The 12,922-nt window shown below is 43.7% G+C and overlaps 1 protein-coding gene across 1 annotated transcript in view; it reads left to right on the top strand.

Moving 5' to 3' along the window:
- Positions 1-7,045, top strand: part of LOC147462735 (telomere repeat-binding factor 1-like) — an 83,635-nt gene extending 76,590 nt beyond the window's left edge. The window contains exons 5-6 of the mRNA XM_086527218.1: positions 6,360-6,762; positions 6,855-7,045. Coding sequence (XP_086383344.1) covers positions 6,360-6,762; positions 6,855-6,901 — 450 coding nt within the window. The 3' untranslated portion in view covers positions 6,902-7,045. The remainder of the gene's footprint in view (positions 1-6,359; positions 6,763-6,854) is intronic.
- Positions 7,046-12,922: the final 5,877 nt, after the last annotated feature.

Here is a 12,922-nt window from a genome sequence, read left to right as displayed (position 1 = left end):
GGGACATGTTATGCAGAAAACAACAATGACAAAAATTCTGCACAGACGAAATAGCCTGTGCAGTTTTGCCTGTAGTGGAGACGGGAGGCCGAAATGAGCCCGAATTAGAAATCTGAGAAGACTAAGCTCTTCGAGCTCACTCGAAATTTTTGTCGAACGCTCGCCAAAGCGTGCTCTTTGTTAGAGTTCAGGCATCTCTCTTGGTTCATCCATTCGGTCCCAATTTCTCCCAAGGGCAGGTGCTAGGGAGTTAGGGTTGTTTTGTGGTTGTGCTCGGCCAGTGTGAGGTAGGTCTCTCATGTTGGGTTGTGTCTAGCCATGTTTAGCTTGGGTTTTAGCTTCCTCCATGGTCAGATAGGCTCTTGGAGTCCTAGGATATTTTATCCCAAGATCCCCCTATTTTTCCTAGGCATCTGGTGCCTCTCTCCCTTTTTCCTCCCTATTTACCAGGTCGTGGAGACATAGGGCAGGCTGAGGCAGGCTATATACAGGTGGGGGGGGGGGGGGGGGGCGCGTGCCTATCAGATGCATGCATTCAGCCCCAGTTTAGGGGCGCCCTCTCATGGGCACCCCAGGGGGCAACATGTGGAGACCACCAGCAGGCAGGCCCTAGCGTTTTTCCACCAGCATGCCTAGCGTTTTTCATCAACAGCCCCAACGTTTTTTCCTGGCAGCCCCCAATGTTTTTGGTGGGCAGCCACGGGGAGGTTTGCAGAGGATGCCACGCTTCTTCTGGAGGCGATCTCTTGCTAGGACAGACATGGGCAACAGATCTTCCACTTATTGTGATCCTCTCAAGGCAGCCCATCGCGTGGGCATCTTAGTCAAAGGCATAGCACTATCCTCTTGTGCCGGCCTAGGATAGCTGAGATTCAGTTCTCTCTCCCTTGGTATCTATGATCTCCCGATTGATTAGAGCCAAGGCCTCCGTACCTCACGCGATCATTCGAGCAGAGCTAGCTGCCCCCCCCATGGAGATTGAGGCGCTTACCAGATCAGTGTCCTTTGTGCACAGCCTATGGGATACTACTAGAGACAGATATGCTAGACTGGCCCTTGAGTCTTCGAGACAGTTAGCTCTACAGGGGGACACTTCATGCTGGTATGCACAGATGACTTCATGGTTTCAGACGCATGGCTTCACCATGGACAGGTTGCCCCCTTTCCAGTATTCTCTTCAGGCACCCTCGCTGTCTCTTACACGGGTGGAGATCACTAGACTCATTCGTCAGGACCTGATCCAGCTCGACACCAGGAGGACATGGATAGAGCCGCCTCAGGAGTTGAGCACGAAGATGGCTTTCTATAGAGAGCATCTTCTCCACCTCACAGGAGATGGGTTTGTGATTCGACCCAGCTACATGGACACACATATGTCTCATGGTTTGCGTTGTGCCATTGGTCAGATACGCACATCCTCACATCAGCTCGAGATTGAGACTGGTAGATTCAGAGGGATACCAGCAGACAGCAGGATATGCCGATTATGCCAGAGAGAGCCAGAGACAGAGTTGCACTACATATGTCATTGCACAGTGTTCTATGAGATACGGGGGCGTTTCCACTGCTTATTCAGAGAGGGTTTTGGTCCTCTATCTAGGGTCATGAGTTATGAGGATCAGAGATGTCTTGGACTATATCTACTTGAGTTACACAGGTATAGAGACAGTTTACTGGGGAGAGCTAGAGAGAGGCAGTCCCAGAGACACATTACAGATTTCTTTTCACTAGATATGGGACAGCCAGAGGAGCAGCCACCACTGCAGAGCTCGTCCCACACTCATTCGACCACTACTGGCACTCTCATCGACCGAGCATTGGAGCTACAGAGATACAGACGACCGCGACTGAGGAGAGGAGCTACACAGCATCGACGGAGACTACAACAGAAGATTCAAGCCATACTCTCTCGACATCCAGAGTGCAGATGAGGATGGATCCTCACCATTTCTTCCATCTTTGTTTCACACACTGTTACATCCAGTTTACCGGGTACCTATTGTATCAGCTGCTACACCCACGTAGTTTTAGATTGCAGTAGTAGTAGTAGTATTTTGTTCCACTTCTAGTTCTTTTCTAGTTCTTTTGTACCCAGACATGGTATTAGATTCACTATTTTGTAAGTGATTGGTCTCATAGGTCATTTTGGCCTTTTGAAGACGTTAATATAACATTTCATTTCATTTCTCTCTCTCTCTCTCTCTCTCTCTCTCTCTCTCTCTCTCTCTCTCTCTCTCTCTCTCTCTCTCTCTCTCTCTCTCTCTCCAGTTCTTCCTTTGCCAGAAGATGGATCAGTGTTGGGGAGCCTAGCCCATGTTGTGGCCGTGTCAGTGACCTCATGTGCAGGACCAGTTGGCAGTGTCAGTAGCAATCGTAGTTGTGTGCCTCAGGTCTATCCATTGGGCATGTCAGTTCTATGCCTGACCACCCTTGGTCACTTGTACGAGCAGATTGTTATTAGCTTGGAGAGCCTTTCCCACCTCTCTCTCTCTCTCTCTCTCTCTCTCTCTCTCTCTCATTCTCAGGTGTCCTGTCTCTTTCTACCTCAGTGATCTCTCTTCTCCACGTGTGTGCCTTGTTCATGTGTTTGGCATTGCAGGTGTTCAAGATCGGAGTCGAGGTGCCCACCAGATCATGAGCCAATTCTTGTCTTCATCGCATCTTCATGTCACGTGCTACGTGGACATGTTCTGCTTTAGTCTAGCATGAGTCATTAGCTTAGGATTGAGCCTGGCACCTTTGTGAGCCTCTAGCAGGACGTGCATGTCCAGGCCGGTCATAGTTGTATACCTCTCTTGCACTGGACAACATTTTAGCACTTAGGCATGTGCTGCATGTGAAACACCTCTTAACATGGCACTTGATATTTTAAGTGATTTTCAGCCTAGGATTTAATTTGTCGTGGGGCCTCTTTGATGACTGCTCGTCCCAGATTCCAGCACCTATATAGGCAGCCCATTGGGCGCTAGGATTAGCAGAAGAGTCAGCAAAAGGCAACCAGCGTTTCAGCCTCATCTCCCTGGCGTTTCCATCCCAGATCAGCCAGCGTTTCCTCAGGCAGTCCACAAGCGTTTCCTCAGGCAGTCCATCAGCGTTTTCAGCCCTTAATGGTCAGCATTTTTCAGCCAGAACAGCCGTGTTTCAGCTTTGAAGACCCGGCAGATTTCAGCCCTAGCCTTGTCATAAGTTGCAGTCCCTTAGCCGTCGACATCGCTAGCAGGTTCCGGCATTCAGCCATCGTCTGTCGTCACTGGTGACAGATCAGCCCATTAGCTTCGCCGCCTCATCCAGATCCCATCAGCATCCCTAGCGTTTTCAGTTTTCAGCAGATTCAGCCCTAAGCCTCGACGTCGTCATTGTCGCCGTCGTCGACATCATCGTCGTCGACAAAGACCCATTAGTACCTTGTCGTCGACATCACTGTCGCCAACAAAGACCCATCAGTACCTTGTTGTCGACATCATCATCATCGTCGACATAGACCCATCAGCACCTTGTCGTCGACATCATCGTCGGCATAGAACCTCGCAGTACCTCAGTACCTCAGCACCTCAGTACCCCTCAATATACTTTGGAGGATCTATCACTTGAATATTTAGGATCTACAAGTGGGTTATGCTTTGATGTCACAAGTTGTTGAGCCACACTTTTTGTAGAGGAGGCTATGTCCCACTCTCATTGGCATGAGGGTAGAGGATCTATCACTTGAATATTTAGGATCTACAAGTGGACCAAACCCATCGGTTTTTGGACCATCTCGCCATAGCACCTGCATCTCCTACCATTATTTATTCATATTCTCAGAGTGCTATTGATTTAGCACATAATCCGATTTTTTGTGGATTGACTAGGCATATTGATGTTCATTATTACCCTTTGCTCGGGATCACATCGAGGTTGGTCATATCAGCTTTGAGTATTATCCCATCATTGACAATCAGATCTTCTCACCAAGCCTCTACCTTGACCTGGATTGGATTATCATCTTCAGCGATGCGGAGTTGGACCATCCTTCTGGCACTGAAGAGGAGGTATTGGAGATATGTCATCACTCGATAGCGATGTGGAGTTGGACCATCCTTCTGGCGCTGAAGAGGAGGTGTTGGAGATATGGCATCCTAGGTTGCTTGTCGTTGTTGTATGGCTAGATTGGCACGCTTACACATTTTTAGCCCATTTTCCTATTTATTAGCTGCTTAGCTGATGTGGCATATTTTAGATGAGATTGCTCATTTATTAGATTTTGCATGCCAATCCTCATTGTTTTGTGTGTGGGTGTGTGTTTGTGCTAATAAAAAGAGGAAAATGGTATAACATTTCTATCACCCAAGTGTGGTAGATTGGTTATGCCATTTCCCTCTTGAATAACAAGTCTTGAGTTCAACTCTCCCCGTCGGATAGATCTTTATAAGGTCTCTTGTGGATAGTTTCCTATGACGTTAAAATACTCTCTCTCTCTCTCTCTCTCTCTCTCTCTCTCTCTCTCTCTCTTTGATTGTCTCCTCTATCTGCTCCCCTCTCTTCATTCCTTCAAATACCTCTTTACTGAGTATCAGAATGGTGAGCCAGTTGGCTACAAACAGAACAACCCTTTCACTTGGTTATGGTTTGTGACCAAGGAGTCTGGATGCGGTGTTCTTTAGCTCTGTAGTGTATTGTCTGAATGGATTACTCAGGGTTATGATGATGATCATTTGAATGAGAAACCTAACAAGGTTCAACTCAGTTTTCATGCTTTGATGGTATATCTGGAGGTTATACCTAGTCATTGAGTTGCTTTATCTGTGGATTTTGATGACTATCCATTTCTGGATTGTGATCCTGGTGAACAGGATGCTTTCGTTATTCTGCATTTGTTTTTTGATGACTATCCATTTCTGGATTGTGATCCTGGTGAACAGGATGCTTTCGTTCTTCTGCATTTGTTTTTTGATGAACATCCATTTCTGGATTGTGATCCTAATGAACAGGATGCTTTCGTTCTTCTGCATTTGTTTAGTCATCTGAATTATTCTGTTTGTGGTTCTGGCATAGTGAATTCAGAAGAAATTCATATCGGGAAGTACATTTGGATATTATCTACAGTGTTTTCCCAGTTGGCTATTCAAGATCATAAAAAATGCTTCATAGTATGAATAAGGTTCCAGACTATTGGAGGTCCAGTTTCATTCAGATATTCTGGTACTAAACGATCTGATGCCGTCCATGGTGTCAGCAGTTATATCTCTGTACATGTGCGGTAGACATGGTGATGCTTCAGTTGTGGAAATGCAATTGTTTATGCAGCTGACATGGTGGCTCAGTGATTTCTTGGAGGCTTTGTCTGGAGAAAGCATCTGAAGGATTTAGTCAATGGTACACTGATGGAGTTAGACGGCTAACCTCTGATCTGAGGAGTTCAGACTATATTGAGAGTTGTTTGTTTCTTTATAGAAGAAAAGGAAGGAGTAGTGGAGAGATGGATAACTGCACGGATAGCGGCCAAAGGCCAAGTTTAAAAGGACCAATTTAAATTTTTGAATGACCCTATAATACCCGGAACTCTTATTTTTGAGTGCGGCATTTTGTGATAGCACGGCAGCTTATAGCATTGCAACTGTGTATGGTCACGAAATTCTGTAATCTGTTTGTTAAGTTTATCAGCTAATTGTGTATATGTTGTATTCCAGTTTGCATCTGTAATCTGCATAAGTCTTGTGAAATTCTCTTGAACAGCAATCCTTCCTTCTTCAAGCAGCCATGCTTTTATTGTAAAAGTGGTCTAAAAACGCTGCGTGTGGTTAGTCATGGCTTTTGTAGGTCGTATAACCAAGAGACAGCCAGGCTTCTATTTAAAAGGTGGGAGTATAAACACTGCATGTGGTTAATCATGGTCTCTGAGTATAGTCCTGTTGCTTATGCTACTCTTTCACCCAGTAGCCTTGTTTGCCTTTCTAGTGAAAGAGCATTCAACTCTCTTTCAAGCACTGACTATATTTCAAGCTCAGTGCTTTACTTCAGGATTGCACCAGGACATCCATTTTTCTGTTTTGTATTTATTTCTTGTTATGCTGCGAGATGGGGTGTGTGTGTGTTAGGTGACGAGCTCCGGTGGGCTGGTTATATTTTTGCCTCCTGCTCTTAAGGGTTAGAAGGCTGTGTGTCAATCTTGAAGTTGGCCAAATTCTGAGTCTTGTTAAAGGGGTATTTGGGGCAGTGATGTTTTCTTTCTCTGAACAGCCATTATGTTGGGATAATCATGTGTCTTTTAGAATTCCTATGCTCCGTGTTTTTTTGCTTGCCATGAATGGCATTAATCTTCATCCTCTCGAGTAAAAGTAGAATGCTGACAGTGAGTTCACATTTTTTTCTCTTGGCAGGTAAAGCAAAACTACAAGATCAATACGATTGATCCTCTCTTCCGCAACGAAGGGATGGCAGGGCTAGTTCGCGATGATAGAAGGGAACTCTACCAGGGGGTGGGTAGGGGTCATGACTATGATTCAGCGACAATGCGGCTCTCTCAAGATGCCAGCTCTTCAGACTTGTCAAAAAGGAAGTTCAGGGGTGGACCACCGAGGTTTGATATGGATATTGCGAAGTTGAAGATCAAGACAGCTCAAGAGGCCGCTCGGGCAGCTGCTGTAGCTGTAGCAGAAGCTGAAGCAGCAGCTGTAGCTGCTGAAAAGGCGGCCAAAGAGGCGGAAGCTGCCGAAGTTGAAGCAGAAGCAGCTGAACTTGCTGTGGAGTTAGCAGCCTTAGCTGCAAGGAATCCCAAAAAAGGTATTTTGAGTGCACGTTTTGCAAGATGGAGTCTCTAAACTATGTCTCTCTGATCTAATGGGTGATTGCTTTTTTTTCTTTTCGGTTGTCAGTTTGTCGAGCACCTCTTCGTGTGGAGGATGTGGCCATTGCAGTGTAGTGTTTCCCAACACAAATTTTCTTTTAATGGGCATGGGTTCTCATTGGAAGGGTCACGTCTTCACTAACTTGTGCATATCGGAGGTGAATTGTCCATTACAAGGCCAAAATTATGGGGAATTACTGCCTAAAGCACAGAGGAGAATGGGATCCCCCCCTTTTGGCAGAAAGTGGTTTTTATTTTCTGTCAAATATAGATACTTTATTCCCATATGTAACTACTTAGTTAGGATGAACATTTGAAGCTAAAATTCGACAAATTGCAGGTTGCAAATCATACAAAAGATGAGTTCCTCAAAATGGTATTTTAAAAACTGTTCTATATCAAAAATATGTCTGCCTCCCCTCCATTTTGAGTTAGTTCTTTCGTTTGGAAACAAGAAGATCATGGATTCAGTCCTGCCAAAAGGTGCAAGAGGGTGTTGCAAGGGGGGACTTGGTGGGGGCAGGGGGGGAGATTGAAAAGTAGGCCACTAGATCTTGGAGCACCATCTCTTCGGTGTAAAGCTTGAAGATGAGTGGAAGGGGATGGAGGTGCCACAAGGTGGTGATGTGGCATGATGATACCAGAACTAGAGGATATTAGAGCCGAACCCGAACAGCTGACCCAAATCTGAGTTATGCACTTGGAATATGCGGGTGCAATTTGTGGCAAAAATTTCGGGCGGCTGCCTTGGCAGCGTCACGGATATGCTGAATGTTGCATCTGGATGGTGAAGGGCTTTTGGGTGACAATTTAAAAGTGGTTGACTTGCAGGCTTTTAATATTTTATAAAACAGGTAGTCAAGTGCCTTTAAATATGTGCCCTAGGAAAGTTAGTTACACAGAGAAATTGTGAGTGACTCCTCCTAGCATGTGTTGTTTTGAAGATGAAAACCACAAGGGGCCCCTAGTTAGGGCCGGTGCATCCAGAAGTGGAACTCTGCCACTCCTCTCGTCTCAAGTGAAGGCTCCCCTCCCCCCCCCCCCCCCCCCCCCCCCGCCCCAAAAGTGAAGTGTTTAAATTTCTAAAGTTGTTCCCAGTTGTTATTTTCTATCGGCAGGTGTTGTCTTCCTGTTGAAGGAGGTGAAGTAGGTCATGACAAAGACTAGAATGAACATAATCATGACCATCATGAAAAGGTTCCATCCAAGATTTTTGAAGGCTCAAAATGTATGTCAAATCAAATAGATAGAAGGCTCAAACAGGTTGGAAGGTCCTTTGCATCACGGCTCGTCAACCAAAAAGGGGATAAACCATCCGGTGATCTTTTGCAAGGTACAACGTATATTCATGATACCAATTATGAGGCCCACGTCTGGGCATATCGGCAATGGGCTGCCTAGTGTCCACGTCCAATTCTTGCAAGCCACAAAATGAAAGCCTCAAGCTCATTGGAGCATTTAAAATTACACAGTAAAATTACGCAATAGGATTTGCCCAGAGAAATTATAATGATTGTTGTAGAGTTCGGTCTTCCCTAATGAATGCTTGCAAAAAAATTCATGTGCTTTTCAATATAGCAGATGTAAATGGGAGTTGGCCCTTAGCATGTACAATACAAGTGGACATAACATGCTTCATATTGTCATGTGACTACAATTTATATTGAATGAGATATGATTTTTATATCTATGTTGGAAACTAACTCCAAAGAGGTGCCCTCGATTCATTGTAGTTGAGTATTGCTTTGAAAGTGAATAACGTAAGGTTAGAGACTTTAGTAGGAAAAGACTTTGAGAGTGAGATCTCATATGGGAAATGAGTGGACTTAAGGATGGGGAAAGTCAAGTGTGGAAGGGACGAACGATGAAAAGTTGTTCAAGGATATGGAGAGTCAACAGTGTGCACGAGATGAAATGAGGACTCACTTGCCTATAAAAGAGAGATTTAAGATGCTAATTTACATGCCAAATGAGATAAGATTTTTGTATCATCTTTGATATTTATGATTGAAGCTAACTCTATTGTAAGGTGATGCAATTGTAGGTGGTTTTAGTCGATAATGTTCAAAGGAATCTTTGAGTAGTTTTTATAGTCCCCATGTGCTTCTATTTACATGTTGTATAGCCACTTGAATCATTCCAAGATGCAATGTGGTATGGATCAAGTATTTCCATTCAATTCTAATGTGAGGCTCTTGTCTAATGTTGTATGGATCAAGTATTTCCATTAAAGTCTAATGTGAGGCTCTTGTCTGCTTGATTTAACCAAGCATATATCATGTAGAGGTCTAGTACAAGTGAATTCCCTTCCCCTCCCCCTCTCATGGATCTACTCTTGTCCCTCTTATACATTGTATAGAGGTCTTCTCATTTACAAGTGGATCCCCTTCCTCTCTCATGAACCTACTCTTGTCTTGCTCAATCTAGCGATTATCAAAACAATATTTTTAGTTGCCTTCTTTTGCATGCTATTTGTTGTACTTCACACGAAAGTTTTGTAATTTGTGTAGTATATTATAGTTATTGCACTTGAAAAAATCTCCTTTTATGCAAGTTCAACAACTGGATTGTCAATTGGTGCTAAGTGGTTGTCTCAATTGCTACAAAGTGGATGTCTAAAAGAATGCATGCTCTTGAGTGAGGTTAAAAGAATTAAGAAACATAATCAAGCAAAGAAGCAACTTGCAACAAGTACTTCTATGAAGCACTCATTGGCTAGGCTAATCAACACAGGGAATGGTTCCCTTATCTTAATGTTGAGTGTGTAAATAATTTCTATCATTGTCACACTATTGCATATGCATGATAAAGATACTAATGCATACAAATGAGCACTCGTACACACTAGGAAAAATATGAACCCTCTAGGGACTCTTTGGGATTAAGGTTAATTAGAGGCCAACCAACAGGAAGAGGGTGGTGGACACACTCTATGCCCTCAAAATAGTAGGGAGGGAAAAGTAGTTTTAGAAAGGGGGGAGGAACACTTGGAATCTCCAAGTTTCCTTCCTTTTCGATCCAGTTTTGAAAAAACCCCAAAAATTTGATTAAAATATAAAATTTATCTTTTTAACCCCCCCCCCCTAAACCTATGTGTTTTTCGACCTCCAAAAGTCAAAACGTGCACCAAAAAACCCTAAAATTCAAAAATTCTCAAAAAAATTTTAAAAATCATTTTTTACTCTCCAAAGCCCACCCAAAACTATCCCATATGTGAAAAGTGATTTTCTCTCTTTAGAATCCCTTTTCCAAGCGCTCCTTGGTTGCAACCATTACACTCATCCTCTACTCTAACACTATCTCTCTATTGTCACCTCCATTGCAGTAAGAAAGAAGCGTCTCTCTCTTCCCCTCCCACGTCCCATTGCTACACCAAGCAAGGGTCATCCACCTTCTCTTATTTCCATTGCGACACCAACCACGCTGCCCCTCTCCTTTCCACTTTCACCTCCCATTGGCACACCAAGCAAAGTCATCCCTTTCTCCCGGATGCATTGTAGCAACAAGCAAGGTCCTCCTCCTCCTCCTCCTTAATTTCCTTTACTCACCCATGGAAACGCAAAGGCGACCAAAGGATGAGGTCATTGGACTTGCATGCCACAACACAAGAGGTATAGATGGTGAGTGGGTGCCATATGAGCTCACCAAAGGTGCTTGGGTATACATGCAACCATCTGATATTGGTCCTCACCATGTTTAAAAGTGTGAAAACTCGAATCATCATTGGAAAAGAAAGCTCCTTGGCCTCAAGAATCGCAAGAACAAGGAGACCGTAACCATTGTGCAACATGTTTTATCAATATCAAGTATACAATTGCAACAACCTGCTCGATTTTCAACACATTTTAAGTACATCTTTTGAGAAGACAAAGCTGGGTGTGAAGTCATAGTGGAATGTTTTTATAGATTCATAATTATGTTTTGGCTTGCTTTTGCAGCCATATTTTCATCTACATTGATGGAGGAGCAGCCATTGCATAGCCTCTCCGACGCATCCAATGCTATATATGCGGATATTGGAGCAACAATTTTTGCACACCTTTGCCCAATCAAATTGGTTCAAAGAAGATTTTTCTTCCATTCACACTCCTATATTATACCTACTACTACGCAAGCATCTTTCAAACAAAAGATGGTATTAGATGTCCAAAACTCCTTAAAATATTCTAAAGCTTCAAGGTATGTGGGCTTGAGTTGGTGTTTTCCTGTTCATTGTTTTGTGCATATCTTAAAAGAGTTTGCATTTGCGGAGACAACCACAATGCTTGTATGTAAAGATGTGCACTAGGAAGATTTAGGGAGCCTTTTAGAAGAGAAGTGGGGTTTTGTGGAGGACATGCACAATGGACATAAGTACCGTTGTCGTGCAGCTCCGCTTCCATGAAAAGAAAATGAGCAAAGGGAGCCAATCATATTTATTTGAATCCTACATGATTATTCAGCAGTAATAAGGGCTTGTTAACAAGCCAACTTTAAGATAAAAGTATGCTAGATGCAGCTCTAAGGGCCAAAAGATGTATTGGTAATGCTAATAATGAGTATGCTTGAAGTAGTCATAGCTAGATTTTTATTGATCAAAGTTGAAGTACTTGAAGTGCTCTACAGGCTTGTCTTTACGGCTCGTCAATTGGAGCTACAGATAGGAAGTTATGTCAGTTTGAAGTTGAGTCAGTAGCAGATCCGTACTGAATTGGGTAGTTGCTAATAAAGTGTCAAAGATGATATGAATGCATGGGCCTAAAGTGCTCAATTTGAAGAGCATGTCGGTCTTTCCAGTTTGTCAATCGAAGTTCCGGTTGTCAAGATATGGACAATTTAAGTTTCCCCGGGGGCCAGTTTCATACCACTCTGGTCGCCTCGGTCAGTTGTTCATCTGGTAATTTTTGAGCCTTTGCCAGATTCTAGGAAATGGTATCATCTTCAAAAGTTCATCTCTTATAGTGCATTGATAGCCAATGCTTCAGTCGAACTGTATATATGGTTGGCTAATAGCAGTTCAGATTCATTTATGCAAACCATTGGAGCCGTCGGAGCCAAATGCAATCGAAGGCTGTCTCCACTAGCAAGTGTATTTTCAAGTCCAATGATGGTCTCCACTGCGGAAACCCATGGCCGCTTAGATGGCAAAAGAGGAGTAGTTCTTGTCCGGGATAAATGCCAAAACTCAGCAATGCTTTGGTCGGTATTTATACCAACTATGGTGTTTTTTTTATGGAAGCCACTGTCAGAAGATGCCTTGTTCGATATGTATGCCCAAGTGTGGTGCTCTTGAATTAAGAGGCCGCCCATGAAAGCAATTTAAAGGCTTAGTGTGAAAGGGTGTAAAATCAAAAGGGCAAGAAATGGCGAGCAACGTGCAGAGGGCGCACGGGGGAAGGAAGACGATCGCACAGGCCAGGAGAAGCTTCGACTGCATCCGAGCAAGAAACAGAAGTTGCCTAGCATGCTGTGGTGCACATATTCGGCGCTACTCTCGACGATTTTCATGCTGCTCCAAATTCCCAACTGCATCAAGGCGTGCCCATTAGCGATATCGCTAATGGGTTGACTGAAAATAGAAAGGGCACTTAGGCGGCTAGTATAAAAGAAAGGAGGAAGCGTCTCTTGAGGATTTGCTTGGCACTGGAAACTCCTTAGCCATCTTAATCCTAAGCTCTCTAATCTTAAGCCTCTCACACGCTACAACTTCTTCTCTCCCGGGCTAAGCTAGGCTGCCAAAGCCGATGCTAAACAAACCCTTGCTAATCCGATTGTAATCAAACCCTCCTAAGCCCATCATAATCTACTGAATCCTACTGCTAAGTAAGCCCCATGATCTTGGTAATCCAAAAGCATGAAAGCTTAAACCCAACCTTCTTTCGCCGACCTTAACCTTAATCTAAACCTCTATATCCATTCGAATCCTCTCTTCTTCTCACTCGTTTAAGCCATAATTTTAATCAATAATCTTAAGCCGATAATCTTGAACCATAATCCTAAGCCATAATCCTAAGCCGATAATCTTAAGCCGATAATCTTAAGCCATAATCCTAAGTCGATAATCTTAAGCCATAATCTTAAGCCTAATCTAATTGAAACTCCTAAGGCCATTTGAAG

This window comes from Adiantum capillus-veneris, chromosome 2 (genome assembly GCF_014529385.1).
Source record: "Adiantum capillus-veneris isolate H3 chromosome 2, ASM1452938v2, whole genome shotgun sequence".
Lineage (NCBI taxonomy): Eukaryota > Viridiplantae > Streptophyta > Polypodiopsida > Polypodiales > Pteridaceae > Adiantum > Adiantum capillus-veneris.
The sequence above is the reverse complement of the archived record's forward strand: the minus strand, read 5'-3'. Positions and strand labels throughout refer to the sequence as shown.